The sequence below is a fragment of the Phragmites australis genome, chromosome 7, assembly GCF_958298935.1.
Source record: "Phragmites australis chromosome 7, lpPhrAust1.1, whole genome shotgun sequence".
NCBI lineage: Eukaryota > Viridiplantae > Streptophyta > Magnoliopsida > Poales > Poaceae > Phragmites > Phragmites australis.
This window is the reverse complement of record NC_084927.1, coordinates 20,766,270-20,785,484: the sequence shown is the minus strand read 5'-3', so window position 1 is coordinate 20,785,484 and position 19,215 is coordinate 20,766,270. Positions and strand designations below refer to the sequence as shown.

General features: G+C 41.2%; 2 protein-coding genes across 17 annotated transcripts; both read right to left on the bottom strand.

Annotated features, from left to right (window-relative positions):
* Positions 1 to 120: 120 nt before the first annotated feature.
* LOC133924143 (uncharacterized protein At1g32220, chloroplastic-like) lies at positions 121 to 3,438 on the bottom strand. Its single transcript, XM_062369551.1, has 7 exons — positions 3,092 to 3,438; positions 2,881 to 2,974; positions 2,693 to 2,781; positions 2,321 to 2,376; positions 1,511 to 1,657; positions 732 to 857; positions 121 to 640 (listed from the first exon to the last, which is right to left on the bottom strand). The coding sequence occupies exons 1-7, from the start codon at positions 3,223 to 3,225 to the stop codon at positions 360 to 362; spliced, it is 927 nt and encodes a 308-aa protein (XP_062225535.1). The 5' UTR covers positions 3,226 to 3,438; the 3' UTR covers positions 121 to 359.
* A 1,039-nt stretch (positions 3,439 to 4,477) lies between these two features.
* Positions 4,478 to 17,370, bottom strand: LOC133924142 (probable alpha-amylase 2). 16 transcript variants are annotated; one of them, XR_009910775.1, is made up of 12 exons: positions 16,844 to 17,370; positions 16,681 to 16,720; positions 16,478 to 16,515; positions 15,938 to 16,071; positions 15,367 to 15,861; positions 15,127 to 15,245; positions 14,866 to 14,935; positions 14,610 to 14,698; positions 14,412 to 14,534; positions 14,249 to 14,289; positions 13,815 to 13,884; positions 13,171 to 13,745 (listed from the first exon to the last, which is right to left on the bottom strand). XR_009910775.1 is itself a non-coding variant. In XM_062369548.1 (11 exons), exons 4-9 carry the CDS (start codon positions 15,751 to 15,753, stop codon positions 6,245 to 6,247), a joined length of 585 nt encoding a protein of 194 aa, XP_062225532.1. In that variant the 5' UTR covers positions 15,754 to 16,071; positions 16,478 to 16,515; positions 16,681 to 16,720; positions 16,844 to 17,368; the 3' UTR covers positions 4,478 to 5,296; positions 5,823 to 5,905; positions 6,142 to 6,244. The 16 variants fall into 16 exon arrangements, 4 of the variants coding, with proteins under 4 accessions (XP_062225532.1, XP_062225533.1, XP_062225534.1 ...); XR_009910777.1 differs by having other exon boundaries at positions 14,254 to 14,289; XM_062369548.1 differs by lacking the exons at positions 13,171 to 13,745; positions 13,815 to 13,884; positions 14,249 to 14,289; positions 14,866 to 14,935 and adding exons at positions 4,478 to 5,296; positions 5,823 to 5,905; positions 6,142 to 6,269; positions 6,375 to 6,484 and having other exon boundaries at positions 15,635 to 16,071; positions 16,844 to 17,368.
* Between the last annotated feature and the right edge of the window lie 1,845 nt (positions 17,371 to 19,215).

Here is a 19,215-nt window from a genome sequence, read left to right as displayed (position 1 = left end):
TATAGTTTATGTTTTGCATTTCCCGACTGAAACATGATTTGAAGTGCAGGCTGTTCAAACCGATGTGCCCTATGACGTTCCCAGATTTGCTAGTTCAAGTGTGTTACTTGAGGTGAGGCAGAGATAACCTTCATCATAGTGGCAATTTCAGCCTTACAGGGAAAATATGTCACTCTTTAGACCATGTTCTTTCTATCAGGAAGGGGATACGGAAAGCACTAAGTTGTATCAACTTCGAACTATTGACTATGATCCAAGATTCAGAAAGAGAAAAGGTGAGCATTTGAAAGATACTGCTGAGATTAGAAACCTTCCATTTATAATACCTTCACTGACAAGAGGGAAACAAGATCCCAGGTTCACACTCGTACCTTGGCTGCTGCTTCCTTGATTTGCTCAATTGTGAACACCCCAAAGAAGCTGTCATCTATGATTGCGTTGATTACAGCATAGGCAACATCATCCACACTCACAGGGGGTGCAAGGATTAGGTCGGAGGCAGGCAATGAGCTCAACGGTTTGGTGAAATTTTCAACAGAGGAAAGTAACTTCTCTACTGGTTGGCCTACGATATCGAGTGGTATCTCAAACCCATTTACATTCCTTTTACCATAAATGAAGCCTGGCCTCAATACAACACCTGTAAAGGAAAAGGTAGATTCAATACATGACAATAATATATTGAACATTGAAAGAAAATCTGTGCATAAATGGTGCTAAGTATTTCTAACCTGAGGCTGGGTATTTGGAGAGGACTTCAGACTCAGCCTTTCTCTTGCCAGTGAAATAACCCGAGGCAAGAAGAAAGGATGGAAGATTGTAATCGTGAACAGAGATTAAAATGAATTTTTGGACTCCTGCAAAAAAAAACACAGGAAGAGTTTATTATGTGCTCTTGTATTTATTTCAATCCAAACAGAAAGGGTAAGATAAAACAACAATCCAATTGTTCGTCGCATCCCCCCCCCCCCCCTCCCCCAACCAAAAGAAGAAAGAAAGAATGGTCTAATATCATTCCCTGAGACAATTAAATCAAGATAACAATTTCCATTACTAAATATAACTTAAATTTTGATATTGTACTGGACATACCTGAGATTTTCAAAGTTCCAGACTACCAGATTCCTATAGTTCAGGTTCCAATGAAATTAAAAGTAGATGTGCTAGTTGCATTAAATGGACATTATTTAAGGGCAAGTAGGTCTGTTAAAATTTTCCTTTAGGCTCCTATAACTTTATTGCTAACACAGAGAAATCAATATTACCACCAAATAATATTACAAAGAGTTTTCAATTGAAGGGTTTATGGGACCATTTGGGAAAACTCACAAGTCAAAATCCTATTGGTGCCAAATGCATAGGCCCATGAAAGCAAACCAAAATGTCTTTCTATGTGGCTGCTTAAACAGTCTTAGTTCAGTCACATCAATCTCCCGAAAATTTATCAATATAGAACATAGTTGCATACAAATTGGCATGTTGCTGTCATAGTGCATTACATAGTACTTACCATATTCTTTTGCAGCATCTACTGCTATGACATTCGCCTCACCATTTATCCTTTTCATCTGTTCTTCATTGCCAAATCCTCCAATGGTAGACACAACAGCAGTAGCCCCAACCAATACTTCATCCCATCTTGCATAGAAAACATCCCCTACATCACATTAAGATGCTTAACTGAATACGAGAGTTCCACACAACATGTAAATGACAAACTCCTGAAAATCAAAGATCACCATGTGGGTATGCCACATATTTATAGGAACAAGTTGGTAAAAGGAAATCCAGTTTAGTCTGTATTGCACTTTGTAAAAATATATATATTTCACGAATAAAAAGATGAGTAATATGCCAGTGAGCAATGCCAAAATAAAGAGATTATTTTGTAATCAACAATATACATCTGTCTCAGAAGCAACAGGTCAGCAATGTATTGTTGCAGGTTTTATCAGCCAACAATAAAAGATTATATAAACTTACAGAAATTTTCATCTAGAATCTATCCAAAACTCTCCAAACGAAGCAAGACAGAATGATGTCAATGTAAAATTTTGTTTGTTGAGTACAATAGATATTATATATAACATACTTCTTACAGAAAAGCTATTACTCTGGATGAGAATCTTATTATTGTCATTCTCCTTTCAGCTGTATCCCCAACCACTTGATAAGTCATAATTTGCAAGTCAAAGCATCAACTCATTTTAAATCAACGGTAAAAACTAGAAATTACAAGTTAGGGAGTTAAGTTGTTAACTAATATGAGAGAGCTCAATCTAATAGCCAAGCTGGTAACAACCTAATTCCAAAAGCATACCTGCCAGCCAAGTGACTTGATCAACCCAGGGATCAGAGTAAGATGGTCTTCCTGACCTGCCATCAATGCATAATGAAGCAGAATGTGTAAATGTTGACACAATGCAGGTTTGGTACCCAGGAATACTGTATGGGTAACTTTTCATTTTTCATTGTAAGACATGGTTGATTGACTCAGTTTATAGTAAAATAAGGGGGCTGATTAAAAAAATCAATAAATGGGGAATTTAGACAGAACAATTATTGAAAATATGAAGGAAAATGTTGAAAATTTCTGTTTCTGAATAGTGAATTGATTTAGAAATCACCAAATTGTTTCCACAATCATACAGCACAAAAGCGTTCGTAACATACAAGAGAAAACGATGTATACCTGCTTATGCTCACAACTTCCATGCCCTTAGAGACAGCAGCTCTGCAAATTGCAGAACCAACGAATCCATTTCCTCCCAACACCACAATCTACAACCGTTGAGAAGCAGTTCAGAACTCTGGGTGAAATCAGCCTAACCTAACAAGTACTGAATGGTACTATTGAACTTCAGCAGCTCAAATCCATGCCTTCTCGGTTTTCACATCAGCGACAATATCTATCGGAGTGGAAGAGTAGTCCTCTCTCACATCCGACGCGGCGAACCTACACTTGGTACGCAGCCTGCGCGATCAAGAGGAACCATGTCACCGCAATTGTTAAGACAAAATCTGCAGAAAACGAGAAGATCATGCACCGGGGACGGCGGGTAGAGGGGAGGGAGGGGGCTCGAGAGATAACCTAGAGAATGGGGACACTACGGCGGAGGCGTGGGTAGTGATGACCGCCGCCGCTACAGCGGGCGCGCAACGGCAAGACGGAAGGGAAGGGTTCGCCGGCGTCGGCGGCCGGACGAGCAGCGGCGAGGGGAACATGAGCTCCGTCGCTCGATAGACCCGGGAACGGCGACGTCGGCGGCGGCAGCGGCGGTGGATGGCGGCGCAGCGTCGGAAACGGCGGGTAGGTGGCTCGGGGCGCGGCCGCGTGGGTTGTGTCTTGTGGTGTAGTTGTGGGGCTGCCGGAGTTGGAGGTGTGGCTGTGTGCCCTGTTTTCCTGTGGCTGGCTGTGGCCAGTGTGTGCCGTAAGACGGGTGACACGGTGGCTTCAGTTGGAAACAAAACTAAAAATAGTATTTTTCATGCTGTTAATTTGCAGCTAACGGATGTTAAAAAAATTAACGGAAAGGCTAAATGACATGCGAAAGAAAATTAAAAAAAATCTTAGAATTTGTAGCCATATAATTTGTTAGGAGATTTGTGCTCAAAGGCAAGTAGCCGTCTACTTCAACAATATTATCATCTTCTCTAACAATATTAAGATTTAAGATTTAGAGGACACCAAACTTAGATAGTTGGGGAGGCCAGCTGACCTAGCGGTGGTGGCTAAGAGGACGGTGAGATGATGAAGATAAGAATGAAGAGTGAAAAGCTTTGCATAAGTGCCGCTTGAAAATGGAACGCACATTAAGAAACGAATGGTTGCCTTTAGCGTTATTGCAAGCTAGGAATGCAACAGCTATGATGGATTTTATTTTTATTAGGCTTACTCATTTCTCATGGGCTAAACTACATAGGGGTACCTGGGGTTTGACGCGCTGGCCCTGACTCCGCCCCTGGCAGAGACAACATCAACCGCGGTGGTGAAGAACTGCTGGTGGGCGGTGATGGTGGCGGGACATGGCACTCGTAGAGGTTAGTGGAGAACAGTGGTCGAAGACAACGGCTTCGGTGTGGTGGCACCGTCATAGCCAATTGGGGTGGCATTGACAGTGAGGGTGCATGGACGAATTTGTTATTGTTTAGGAAGCCAATTTGCGTGGAGGACATAGGTGGCAGTAGCCAACAGGCCACGCTGGCGCCAAGGACGGCCACGGCAAGGGGTCGGGAAGTGGCATGCAAGGAGGGGATAGGGGCAGGAGGTGGCGGCGGGGTCAAGATATGGACGGGTGGGGTGGGACTATGGATAGGGTCTGTAATGATTTTAGCTATAAAATAGTGTGATGATTTTGGGATCAGAGCATAATAACAGATGGTAGAGTAATAGACTGACGAAGATGATCACACACGTTGTGAAGTTCAGGCTAAAATCTTCAGCTATTTCTTCAGAAAACATGCAAACAACACCGGTTTTTTCAATACAAAAAAGAATGACCACAGGATATGTACGAACTATGAATCTAATCTGACATATGTTAATGGAATCAGCTTCAGTAAGAAAGAATCGTGAGGCGGCCGTTCTCTTCACACAATGCCTGCTCCAGAAATCAGACTTCAATACAACTTCTTTCTCTCCTTCAGAAAGTTCAATTCACTGAAATATGCGAATCCGAAGCTTCCAAGAACAATTTTTGGAACATATTGTCATGTCAACCTCCAGTACGACTACGGCCAACTAGATTCACAGCTTCACTAATCCTTTTCCTGGCTCTGAGAAGAGTCTACCTGCCCCCATAGCGCCTCTGCGTAAATATTCTCCTCTTCTCTTCTTGATAACAATCAGATAGCTCAACCACATGCTCATCATCTTTATCTGGTATATCCTTGTTGATCTCTTCTGACAAGTTTACTGGATCGTTGCTCTGCAGCCCACAAGCTTTAGACATGGTCTCGCGCATGGCAAACCGATTCGTTAGTCTATCACTCTGCTTATATCATGGTGGAGGGACGACAAATGGCAGGGCAACGTCATTGATCTCGGGCCTCCTTTCACTTGCATTCTTTGACATACCTAGTGGTGGAACAATGAGTATGATGTCGAGCTCATAGTTGCAAATGTGTAGCTTTGGACCACAAGGAACTACTCTCTGGCTTCAGTAGGATTAGCTTTGGAGGGAGGAGGCTGGAGGTAGAAGTTGTCCCCATGCAGCTGGACTGAAATTGTGAGACCCATAGTAAGTCCAGCCGAAATAATGTCCACCAAGATGAGACTCAAAGCTCTTTGAGCAACCTGGTATAGAGGATAGTGTCACTATCATAGCTGAAGTTTATGGACTAAACTGTTCTCCAGAACATGTAGCTTTTCAGGCAATATTTGTATTAGGCAATGATGAGTCAAGGTGAATAGCGGCAAGGAAGTCATATAGGACGCAATCATCACGGTCTATACAAGCTGATGGTAGACAGCTTATCCAAAATAGGTGACTTTTAATTAAGAGTATTATCCATCAGTTGAAGACTTAGTAGGCAAGAGTTAATATCAACTAAGGTTTTGTTTTAGACAATAGGCAAAACCATAATTGGACTCTTTCTCACTAACATCTTCACTCGACAGCTCACACACAGAATCATCGGCTATTTCTAACATGTTATCCATGTCCTTACCAACCATAATAGTCTGAGAGAATTGTCATTGTAAATATCACTTCTTTGCCATTGTTTACCTTGAACCATCGTTCAACATCATAGCAATACTTTACAATAACCAAAGAAGGCTAAGAATGTTTAAATCTATGACATTCCCCAAAAGATCATACCATAACATGCATAGGATGCCATATCCTGGCATATGGTTGCAGGATTGCATCGTGCCGGTAGATCTCAATCTTTGCCATGTTTTCTGACAAAAGAAAGCATGTGAGATGGGCAGAAGAAATAAATCCTACGCCTTAGAGCTGCTATACAAGGGTCGTCCCCAAATTAACAATGTTTTTAGCACTTACTTCTCTAACTAGAAAAGTATGCCCTGTCTATTTCAGTGTGCAGAACTTTCCAGATTGAATATAGTGCAAATATATCATGAACACTTATTGTTAAATTGTTCAAAAAAATCAGAGTCGTCAAAAGAGAATCCACCTCAGGTAGAGAAAGCAAATGCCTACACAACTGAATTCCGCAAGCCCCTTTTTTCACCGTGTCAATTGTTGGAAACAACAGACGGATTGATGACTTCTTTAGCTCATGTTTGCTGTCCAGCAACCCCACTAGGAAAATTAAGTAACACAACGATTATATCAATCAAGAATAGATAAAAAGATTCCAGTAATTTGCTAGAATATTGTAAGCTTCAAGAAACAGTTAAGAGTTACCTCCGGATCAAACTCTTGAGAGTCAAAATCCTGATGTCATCCTTTAACAGCGGCAGAAGCAAAGCTTGCAATGAAATGTGGATTAATTGACGTCCCAATGGATGAAGCACCTGTTAAATAATTCAAAATCCGAAGTAAGAAACTTCAATGTAATAACTAATTTCAGTAATGAAAGTATGATTGTTTTTCTCACTGTAGATAAAATCACTCTCAAGTGTTTCAGGCCACTTAATGTTTGACAACACCTATTTAAAATCAATGTAATTACAGTTACCAAAACTTGGTTAATATCAGTAGACAGAAGAGGGGTATGGACTAAATTAACACTATCAACTGAACAGTCATGCACCAACTTAGAAAGTGTAAACCAAGAACCCAAACTGATAAAATCAACATGCAATATGTGTAAAAGCTTATTTGATTCCGATGAAATTTTTGTTCTATTTCTGTTTTAGGCCCTGACTGGAATGCGGGAATCTTCCTCAATCCCTGTGGAAATTGAATTGTTTCTGTGAAATTCTTCCATTCCAAGCAGAGCCTTAGAAACTATGAGCACCATATTGCATTGCGTGTCCATATACCGGGGGGGAGGTGAAGCATCCAGGGCCCTTATTGGTGTTTTAGTAAGTAATGAAACTATTTTTATGGACTAACTTGTTTAATTGAGATATGAAAAAGGTTAGTCCCAGAATTGATGAAAGAGCTAGAAGATGCATGTGTGAATGACATAAAGATATGCTTAATTGTGGAATCATTAACACTCTTGCCTCCTCAGGTCCAAAATTTTTCATTTTTTATATATGTGCATGGTCTCAAATTCAAATCATATATGCACATATTTAGAAGGAGCTTATCTTATACCTTGAGATTTAATAGTATTTATCCATTCTATATTCATGTTTTCTCTCATATAGATTAATTACCATCAAAACTCACCCTCAAGTCTTCCTTATGCTTTATGCTAAAAGTGAACTCAAAATTCTATTGCATCACTTCTTATCGTGGTTGTCTATCAATTACCAAAAAGTGAGAGATTGAAGCATCTAGACCCCTAATTGGTGTTTTGGTAATTAATGACAACACTTATTTGTGAACTAACTTGTTTAATTGGGATATGAGAAAGGTTAGCCCTAGAAATGGTGAAAGAGATAGAATATGCATGTGTGAAGTACATATGAAGATGTCTAGCTCAAGACAAAAGTATAAAATCAGGCATTTTCTTTTTGCTTGTCAATGGTGATTAGAGGAGAAAATGACCAGATTGTTAAGAAGAGATGTCGTACTATTAAGAGGGGTTGGTGTACATTTACTTGAGGTATCTATAGTTGTCATTTCTAGATGAAAGATTAGTTTGAGAGAGTGAGAAACTTTGCCCTAGAAAATTCCAAGTGATCAGTGTTTGGCAATCTGAATGCCAGAGGTGGCGGTTTGACCATCATTTGCGTAGATAAGGCAAAGTCAGTAAATCCTTGGGCGGTCTGACCGCCAAAGTGGGTGGTCTGACTACTGGAGCTTGAACACGATGTTTTCCTTAATTAAAGGTCTGGCAGTCTAACCTCCAAATGGTGTGGTCTGACCGCCCATGAATCCAGAGCAAGGGTGGTCTCTAGACTGATTCACGGTCTAGCCATGGGGTCTCACGATCTGATCTCCAGCATGTGCAATGATTCAAAAATAAGTGCATTTAAAGCACTTACTAGCCGTTGGGCTTGGTGGCGATCTGACTGCTAGGAATAGAGAGACTCATGAACCCTTGTGTAACAGCTATTTTTCAAGGTGTAGACTATAAATAGTCCCTAACCAAGTGCAAGGGGACTCTCTTGACCATTGAAATTGCATACTTGAGAACCTTGAATCCATTTGTCCCTCTCATTGCTTAGTTGTACATTCTTTGTGAAAGTGAGAGCATTCTAGTGCTTTGCATTAAGAGTTTGAGCTGTGTGGCACTAGTGATCCTTTAAGCAAGTGTTATCGATTTGTTACTCTTGGAGGTTGCCTCCACCTAGACGGCTTGGAGGTGGTAGAATCGGTAAGCCCTAAGAAGCTTGTGAAGGTGCCCCACTTGTGATTGTGAGAGGTCTTGTGCATGCCTCACCAAAGCAGTCAAGTGCAACTCTAGTGAAATTAAGATGTTGAGTGGTTCATTGGACTAATCCGGCTCAAAGATTAAGTCCATCTATTTGTGAGAATTTGTTGTTTGGTAAAGAAGTGTTAGAGACTTGAACCTGCCTTAACATGGATTAGGGGTGACCGGCTAATCATCGATACCATGGGGAAAAATTCATTGTCTCTTTTGTGTGGTATCTTTTAAGTTCAATTCATATTTGTGAAATTTACATTCTTACTATTTACATTCAAATTGAATTGTTGCATGTCACCCTAGGATTGCAAAACTTTGACTTGTATCAACTTAGGTCTAGCCCTATTTATCTTGTTTAGTGGTCAATTGATATAATTCTGCAATTAGAATCGATCGCTTAGCAGTAAGTTTTAAAATCGTCTATTCACACCCCCTAGTCGTTATCCTAGATCCTTAGGGTAGGGAGGACAAATAAAGATGTAATATTTGTTTCTCTAATCCTTATTACAAAAGTCAAATGCAATAAGCACTGCAAAGGGCTACAAAACCGAGAATTAGAAGACTTGCACATAAATGGTGACTACAAAACCGAGAATCTAACACGCGTTGGAGCAATCGCAGCCAAGCAGCGCCAGGTTGATGAGGTTGGGGTAGGCGACGACGGCATCCCTCACCGTGGCGTAACGCAATTGCACACCGACCACCTCCAGCACGCAGGGCCGTTTCATTTGCACCCAAGCTTGAAAATCCCATGAGGCGGAGGTGGAAGTAGACCAGGCTGCAGAAGGTGGAGGGGTGGTTGGGCTATAGCGGCAACGGCGATATTGGAGGGGAGGGGATCAGGAGAGGAGTCAAGGTGCGGGAAGGTTTGTATCTGATCCACCATGTATTTTTGTAGGACTAGGTAAAATGTATGTTTCTCTTCCCGATAAAAGATCGAATTATGCTTGTGCAACACGACGTGCTAGAGAAGACAAGGGATTTTTTTTATTGTAGTGGAGATAAGAATGGAGCAAATGTGAGATAATGGAGGGACTTAGTTGCAAGAATGGCTCCTTGTGAGGGAAGAAGGCAGGGAGGCAGCTTATCCAATATCCACTAGGCCACTTATACCTTTCGGTCAATATTTCATTTCCTCCTTCCCTCGGAGGATGTTTTTTAAATAATATATTTTTTAGTAATTGCATAAATAATATAAGAATTGAAAGAATTGCAGAAATAATAACTTGCTCTATGGTAGCGTGAAAATAAGGGGATGTTCGGTAGGGCTCCAAATTCAAGATCCACGATGGATCTGGGTAAAGCCCTGCCAAACGGAGCGACTCAATTTTCTGGTAGTCTGATCTATGGATCTCCCCATTTTCATGTGCAATTATGCGGAGCGATTAAAGCATTGCCCCAAATATAGATCCGTCCCTGTGGAAACCAACCAGCCCACCGAGTTGAAGGGATATTACCCATTTGTGCCATCAGTCCACTGATGGATCTGCTCCACTATGGATCTGTTGAGCAAATCTAGAGCTAGAGCCCTACCAAATAGTCCCTAAGTTATCACGCCAATGTAGAGCAAAAATAGGATTTGTCGCACTACAGTAGAGCGACTATGCCATTATTCAAGCTATTGTCGCTTTGCTGCAACACAACAATAGTGTGGTCACTTCACCGAAGCATGACAACATTTTGTCGCTACTCCATAGCGCAACAATATGATGTTGCGCTACTGCATACCGACAATGGACTACTTTTTCTCTTTTTTCCATTATTTGTTTTTTTAATGCTTTAATCAGTTTGTAAAATAAAAATCCGTAAGTGAGAACATGAAGGTTGATAGCCTCAGCATTAGCATTAGTAGATGAGCGCAAATGTTTGTCTATCTACTCCTATGGTACAAGTGGCAACATGCATTAATTATTTACGCTAACCCTAAACAAGGTAACACAAGTTATAATTGCATTTACGGTACACATCATGACTAACCTAACTATGTACCAGAACTACAATTAATATATAGACATGCCTTAGACAAAGTAGATTGCCAAGGTACATTAAAGTCTCTACTCCTCGAAGGCCTTCCCTTTGTTACCAAAGTAGTCATCGTCAAGCTAGTTCTACACGTCCAACTTGGGCTTCCTTCTGTTGCCCGATGGGGAAAGTGGAGGCTTTACCTTAAGTTAGTTGTGAAACAATTCTTCAAAAGTGCAAATGTGGGGAATTCTTTGCGACATCTATCTCCCTCTTCCCGCCCATATATTATAGGTCCTGGTACATATGGTATGCTACATTTGGATTTTATTGCAGACTCTTTATAGCATACAAGATCCCTTTATAACGGTCATATATGATACAAACGTTGGGCTAATCACCAACCACCCCATACTTCATATGCCTTAAAAATCATAGCCAACTCATCCTATTCTCATTCTCAACAAATGCAAAGGCAACTGGAATAATATGGTTGTTTGCATCAACGCCGACTACCTTGAGAACTTACTCTTTATACTTTTCCTAACAAGTATGTACCATCCACACAAAGCAAAGGGCGATAGTGGCAAAAGGCTTAAATGCATGGACCCAAAGAACGTAAAACCCTACAAAAGATTGTAAACTCATTGTCATCTTGTTCGCTCTCCTTGAAAGCGGTGTATGTGCCAGAGTTGTTTCTCTTCATAGCCCCAAGCACACAAGGTAGGTTGTAATATGTATGCTCAAAGTACCAAACCACTTGTCCAAGCCCTCCTGCTTTGCCTGCCAAGCTTTTAGATAACTAATCTTGTACTAGAATTGTCTTAAGATTTCCTACACAATATATGAATATTCGAGATCCCTCTTCTCAATGATCCCATTGAACATTACATTTGCAATTAGTGCAAAAGTGAGGTTGTGGTGCATTGCAAGTACATTTTCTATCTTGTAGTTATGATCCACCACTCTTGACGCCTTCAAATGTGCCACATGCTTGAGCTTGTACGCGTGAATACAAAATTGGCATCCCTGAGTTCTGCACTTCATAATGTACTTTTCTTGGCTTGAGCAAGCAACCCAGAACTCCCTCTGTGATGATAACACGTATAGCTTCACTACATCCTGCAACTCAAGCTTATTTAGGAACACATGATTAAGACAGACCCTATTTGAATCATACTCTCAAGGGAAATGATGCTTCTCCATAACATCCATCGTCGCTTTATTACGCTTGTTCCATTCACCAGGCATATGATCTTTGCAACCTACTACAATGGTAGAACACTCCTCGTCACCTTCTTCCCTTTCTTCCTCAGCTTCCTCCTCCTCATCCTTCCCCGATTTCAGACTCCTCCAAAGCTTATTCCTCACGCATCGCGTTGCGGTGCACTAAATCCAGAATAGCAATAGTTGCTTCATTTTCCTCCCCTTCGTCAGCCCGGCCATCTACTTCTATCGATCTTGTTGCGCTGACTTATCCCACGTGACTGTCATCACACAGTTCTCTTGAACATGGTTACACTAGCATAATAAACTTAACCTCACATCGGCTGCACCACTCCAACCATTTAGCATGCTTGTCTATCTGGTACACATGCTTTAACTCCCAAACAATTGGATCTAACAATCGAGTCAACAAGCATTGCACCTTAACAAAGGTATTTAGGGGTCCAACCAAAAATGGCAGGTGAACCATTTCATCATACCCTTCATCCTTGTACCCTCAGGATCGGATGCTCGTTCAGAATAATAGGAAAGTTGCTCAAGTCAACACCATTACAAACTTCACCATGACCATAAAAACCTTAAGTATTGTAGGACTTAACATATCTGTAACGTGACACAAATTTTAGTACATTGAAAAAAAACTAAACATTTAGTACATCATTAACCCTAACCACAAACAATAAAAAAATGTACATTTATTAAAATAAAATTCAATAATAAACAGTGAATCTAATTCTAACCCTAACCTAAATTCTTACCTTCACCTACCCCTAAATTCTAAGCCTAACACATCCCTAAATTCTAACCCTATTTCAAACCCTAACCTAACTAAGATTCTAACCCTAAATAACCTACCATATTTCCATCAAATCAAATTTTAGAACGAAAAAAAACTACATACTTTTTTCTCCTCCTTCCTCCTCCCTTTCTTTTCTTCACTCTTCCTCCTCTCTCCTCCACCCAACCTCCTCCCTCTCCTCCTCCACCCGGCCTCCCTCTCCTCCACCTAGCCTCCATCTTCCTCTCCCCTCTCTCCCGCGACCAAGTGCACTGGCCTTCCTCTCTCTCGCATGCGTGGCAACGGCAACCAAACAAATGGCCAGGGAGAGAGAAGGGCCAATGGCGCTCGGGTTAAAACCGACCCATTGTCATGCTACCGTGCCGCGACAATAGCACATGTCACATTATGGTAGAGCAATAACAAGTTTTGAGGCACGGTACAACAACATTATTATTGTCACACTACTATAGAAGAATTGTCGTGGTACCACAGAGCAACAAAGATACGTGTCCCTACAAAACTAAGTCCCTTGGGATTTTTTATTATTCTTTTTTTTTAAACACGTATTATTCATGCAATTCCTAAAAAATGGTTATTTAAAAAAAATACCTCGAAGATTGTCAGGTTTTGAAGGTTGTCACGTCGCACAAGATTAAATTCCAAAAGCACTCAGGACTATACAGATCATATTTGACTACTTTCACAGCTCGTCAGGATTAAGCACTGTGTGTAAACAAACAGCCATATGCGAAGTGCAAATTCCAAGGGACTGTGTTTTCTGATAAACATTCAAATTTCCAGTTTACAATAAAATAATGCACATAGACGTGATTACATACCTTATTATCCTATGTACATTCTTATACAAGTGATCCCGACTAACTACAATTAGTGCTATTTTCCTCATCTCTGGTGCAGCCACGTATCAATTGTTTCTAGCTCACATTACGCAACTACCCGCTCCACTGACAACCACAGGAGCCACTCTTTCTGTTGCACAGGTGAACCTACAACTACAAGCGCCTTATTCTAACATGTCTACCGTGGTGTGGTTCAGTTAAGAGGACTCTTTATGAGGTTCAAACCTGGCTATGGCACAAGGGCCCCTTGACGTCTTCAATTCATTAAAAGGCTAATTACTCGTGTTCAGGATTGTGCCACACAGCATATCTATCTCCACTGAGTGTCGCTTGGGCACCACGAGCCATCCCCGATCTTCATGCACAACTTATCATCTATGATTGTGGAGTACAGGTCTGACCTCGCCTCCAAAATTTTGACTGTGGATCGGCTGTGTATATCTGACTTTCCTGATTTCCATCTGAGTAAAAAGCATTGGAAGTTAGAGAAGGCAGCTAGGGAAGGGAAGGGTTGGAATATAGTAGCGTACCAGTTTAGCAATTTCGTCATGGAAGGAAACTCCCTGGTCATAAAAGTGATCATAGAACACAGAGGGGATCCTGGGGTGGGTGAGGACAATCAGATTATGCATGTGTCAATCAACTATTAGATGTCCAAAAAAGAACAGCAAGCTAACTCTAAACCAAATGATTCAGGGAGTGAAAAGGTTAATAGGAAGTTCATCTTTTAATGATCAATTGATGAGAGTATCATGTCTTCACGGTTCAGGATTATTGACTGAACCAGCGACTCTGAACCTTTTTAAGAGTTAAAACCTGCTACAGCCGTTGCAAAGGAAATTACCCTTTTCAAGATCACAATGGTAACTATTTTGGTAATTCAGTTTCATAAATACATATTATTGGATTCTGATGAAACGAGGACTGTGAAGAAATGAAGCAATACAAAGTCCATAAAGCATACCTTACCTCCATAACATGGTCAGATGTAAAAGGTCAATGACCCTGAAATTGTGAACCTTTTCTATTAGATTTTCCTCTTAGCACATTCTGAACACTCCCAGGCAAATATTTACACAGTTAAGCTTTACCTCAACCAAAGGAACAGAAAAATAACTCTAGTATACCTGGGTTGACCCTGTGTCATGATTTTCAATAAACGTAACTGATCTTGAAGACCGCCATCCCATCACACCAGGTGGCTTTCCTTCAGGGTCTCGCAAACGCCACAACTCACCTTTGACAGCTTCCTGATTAAAAATACTAGATGCTCAAACGAATGACTTAAAACAATTTGCTCCTGTAGAATAAAGCTGATTTCTAACCTGAAGGATGCCCTTTCTTGTGAAATCAATCGCAGCACAAAGTCCTCCAGTGCTATCTATCCAATTAATAATTCTCTGCCTATGGTTATCTGCCAAAGAAATTCCTTGAGTTTACCAAACAAATAGACATAGACTGTATTACTGTCTCAAAGAGTAGGAAGGATGTACATATTTGAGGATGTAGTTTTAACATTTTATTTGGTTGCATCCATATCCGTATCCAAAAGGACAATCATATTAAGTGCCTTGAACTTACAATAGTAAATAAATCCCAACATGTCAGGCATAGTTCCTAGAGTAGGAGTAGAGTAGTTGAAGAGGCAACCCTGACAAGGGATAATAATCTAAAATTGATTAAATTTCATTGAGGCAAAAATTTCAAATTACAGGATTATTTAAAATTCAACCTTGTTAGTGATTGTCAATCAATCTAAGAATTGACTTTAGAGTACTTAGGCCAGAAATTACATCATTATGGTGTAAGTAGTCAGTAAGGATGTTATTACAAATCTCTTACTCTGATTGTAGTTTAGACGGTAATCAGGGGGGCTATATTCACAGTTATCCCAGTATTCCCCCACCGCAAAACGAGGTTTTGATTCTTCAATGTATTCCTTCACAAACTTTGCTGCGTAACTGCAATAACCAAAAGATTGACAAACCAGCATGTCAGCAATACAAAATATCAGGTCTGTAGTAAATTCCATTGTTTCATAGTGTGATATTAGTCTAGCGGTCTAGCCAATTGACCATTTACCCTTTCGTGAAATCAAAGCGGAAATCTTGGAAACCAACAGTTTCTCAAAGCTAGATCAGCCATTCAATAATATCTTTCTGTACAAATAGCTGTGTATGATCTATGTTGGGAACCCCATCGAAGTTATCCCCAGTGCTTTTATTTCCCAGACAATTAAGTTGCAGGCAAGTTCAGTACAGCTTAATAGTAGAACTGATCCAACAAGATATGGTGGCAAGTAGAAGATTAAAACCTAAATATCTTGCATAAAACAAGACAATTTAGTTACCTTGCCACCAGAACAAGATGTAGCAGCATTTTCATCCCATGATATTGGGATACCATCATAACTATTATACATCCCATTGGATCCTTGAGTAGTCCCGATTCGATGGTTAATAACAACATCTGCCATAGCCCTTACATTGTGTTCATTCATTTCCTGAAGCAACACTTTTAACTCGTGGAGGGAACCATAACAAGAGTCAAGACAGTACAGGTTCTGCGGTAGATAACCTTTAGAAGGACATATCAGGCCTCTTCTCTCTGCAACTATGCTTTGGGTAAGAAAACGTAATGTTGGTTAGCCTACCTTCCAGAGATAATGACTGTGTCGGTGGAGGGAGTCATGCAGATGTAAACCCAGATTTTGCCAGGTCGGTAACTTTATCCTCTAAATTATTCCACCAGTTGAGCTTATGGGATTCCCGTAAGCCTAAGTGATGACTGATATCAGCACAAAATGTAAGAGAATTAAGATTGTTCCAAAGGCAGAGTTGTGTTGCCAATGTCATACAGGAAACACTAGCATCTATGATTCATTACTGGTAAGTGAATCATATACAGGTAAACACAAGTCATGATTGGATAAGTGAAAAATCACAAGTACCATGATCACACTTATATCTGACCAAATAGTAACTTCTCTCAGTGCTTGCACAAGTGGCACACCTAGTTACTGCTCCACATGAACAGAAGCAATTTCACAAGTGTGTGCTGAAGCATCAATTGAAAGATGCACATATTTGTTCTTATCACTAATCCAGTAGCATTTCTAAAGATTCAGACCTCTAACTTTGATCCAGAGCATGATAGCAAGAAGATGTGCTTAAATAGTCAAACATATTCTCACCTGGAATAAGATTTCCCTTCCATTCTTAATGATCCCACCTGTCAAAATAATTACAAGACATGAGAAGCTCGATCAAACAGTCAAAGCAACAAGCTAGAAGTAGCAACCAGCAAACTCAGCATCACACTACACCAAACTTCCACAGTTCCACATCATTCACATGAAAATAGACAAAGGAACGATGCAAGGTTTTACGCCTTTACCGTCGCGGACCGCTTGTTCTTCGAAATTGTCATCCGAAACCTGCACAATCCATTATTTGAATTCAGAGGCATCATCGCACCGAGCTCACGGATCAGCCAAGAAACAACAACACCACGACAAGGTATGATACGACAGGGCAGCTGCGGTATGATGTGTACTCACCATCTGGCCCATCCAAACTTGGACAAAACTCAAAGCAGTCAGGCCAATTCGCAGCGCACACAGGGAAAAGCCTTTAGCGAGCGAAAGCCTTTAGCGCGCATTGCAGCGGACGCCGGACGCGGGAGTTACGGAGCTGACTGCGGGCGGGCACGCGCAACGAGGCGCCGCGCTGCGCGACAGGCCCGTGGGCGCCCCCCGCACCCGCGGTTCCACACAGCGTCCCCCAAGTGGGGACGAAATGCCGCAGGGGACCGGCCCCGCCCCGCTCCGTCCCGCTCCGATCGGATAGGCTCGGCTCCGGATTCCTCCGCCGGCGAACCGGCGATTAGATTGGGTGTCCTTTTGATTTTCGAATTTTTGATTTGATGGGGATGAGTGGGGAGGGAATCGAGGAGGCCAAGCTTTGCTTGCACCGCTCGGCTTCCGCTTTTCTCTGCGGTTTCCTGATCGAGACTTCGAGAGTTTGGGATTACCGGCGGCGGAGGATTTGGGATTTCTTTTCTCGGAGACGATAAGGCCAAAAAGGCAAAACAAAGACAAAAAAAAAGGTGAAGGGGCCAGGATGGATTATAAGATACCCATCATCCGGCCCGTGTTTGGGGTCAAGATGGACCGAATGGAGCACGGTTGTGTTGGATCGGGCCCAGTATAGCCCATACTGCACATGAACCAGCCGACATTTGTGACCCATTTACTACTTTAGCTCATACCGCGGGAAATGCAACCCCGCATGTTTTGGACACATGCGGCTTATCTCGGCCGTTTATTTTTTTATTTAATATTTATATATCTGTTATTTCTCTCATATATCTTATATTTTTTTCATATTCATCTCTAATACAAATCTCAATGCAAATGAACAGTTTTGATAAATCATGTGTCTACATGTTCTAGTGAAATTTTCATATTCCTCAAACTACACATGATGGATCCTCCTATATCCAAGGGAAAATGGTTCACTTAGTGAAATGTAGAATTCCTAAAAAAATGAAGGAAAAATTATGAAAATACCATCGCAAAAGAGCTCGAGTTAGAGAATACCATCACAAATGTCACGGGTTGGAAAATACCATCACAAACGTGGATATGTGTTGTAAAATGCTACTGCCATTCACTTTGATGCCAGGAAGATCTGTTAGTGTCACATCATAAAAATCATAATCCAGTCATTTAGCGTACATGAGCATCATGGCGTCTTAAAATCATATTTTAAGTGTTCAAAAGCGTTTTGCAAATGTATGTCTTTAGTTTATGTGTGTTCCACCATATTTACTTTGGGTGAAAATGGTTTGGTAGCAGCTAGGAAGATCCAAAACCCTTTATAAAGAAACCGGAAAAGACCCTCCCCCGGCAGTTCAATCGTACCAGTCTGACCATCGGAGGCATGCAGAACCCCTAGAGCCTCTGTTCCTGGGCAGTCTGACTGGGACTTCTCGCAGTCTGATCGCCAGAACCCAGAACGTCCACTTAAAGCCATCGACCAACTCTTATCCACTCGCCCACTCCTTCATTCTTCCCTAACCCGAGTGAGAGAGAGAGGAGAAGAGGAAAGATCCCCCACCTCGAGCTCAACGAAGGTCGAGGATCGAAGGAGATGGTCATCCACGAGTCCCTCACGTCGTCCCTGAGCTCGTCCCTTACATCGTCCCCAAACTCGTCCCAAGTTTTGCCCTCGTTGGAGCAAGACCCAAGCCGGAGGAGAGAGAAGAGCTCCACCTCGACTACCACGATAGCTGGAGATCGACAGAGATGTATATTCTTGTCATTAATGTATGCATATTGCATAATAAGTTCATGATGGTTAAAATTAAATTTATAAGAATATCCCAAAAATGAATTTAGGTTGCGTAACCTATTACGTTATCTCCCGTTCGGGAGTGTTTGATTATATATATGACTTGGCAACTCGTCATATTTATAAGAAGATGCTTCCGAATTGTCCACGTACTTTGGAGAGTTCGAGGATATGTGGCCCAAGCAGTAGGTTTCTGTGCTCTTGTATGGTTCTAAAGAAAATTTCAGTAGCGTCTCCCTATTGTTCTTCGGATACACACCCTCTTGGCTCGTTGTCGAGACGTGTATTTGGAGAATAGCGAGGAGGAGGTGCCAAAATTTTCTCCAGAACCGTACAAGAGTATGGAAACCTACTCGAACCACATATCTCTAATAGGATTAGGACATATCTTTTCCTATTAGAAATTAGGTAGGATCCTTCGCTTTAGATAAGAAATACATCATATTTTCATAAATTCATATAAAAGCGAATACATTTACTAAGATTTATACAATTGTATATGCATATTCGGATCTACTAGATGTCTGCCAACGAGTCATCAGGATCCTGTGACAAAGCACAAGCTCCCAGTCAGACG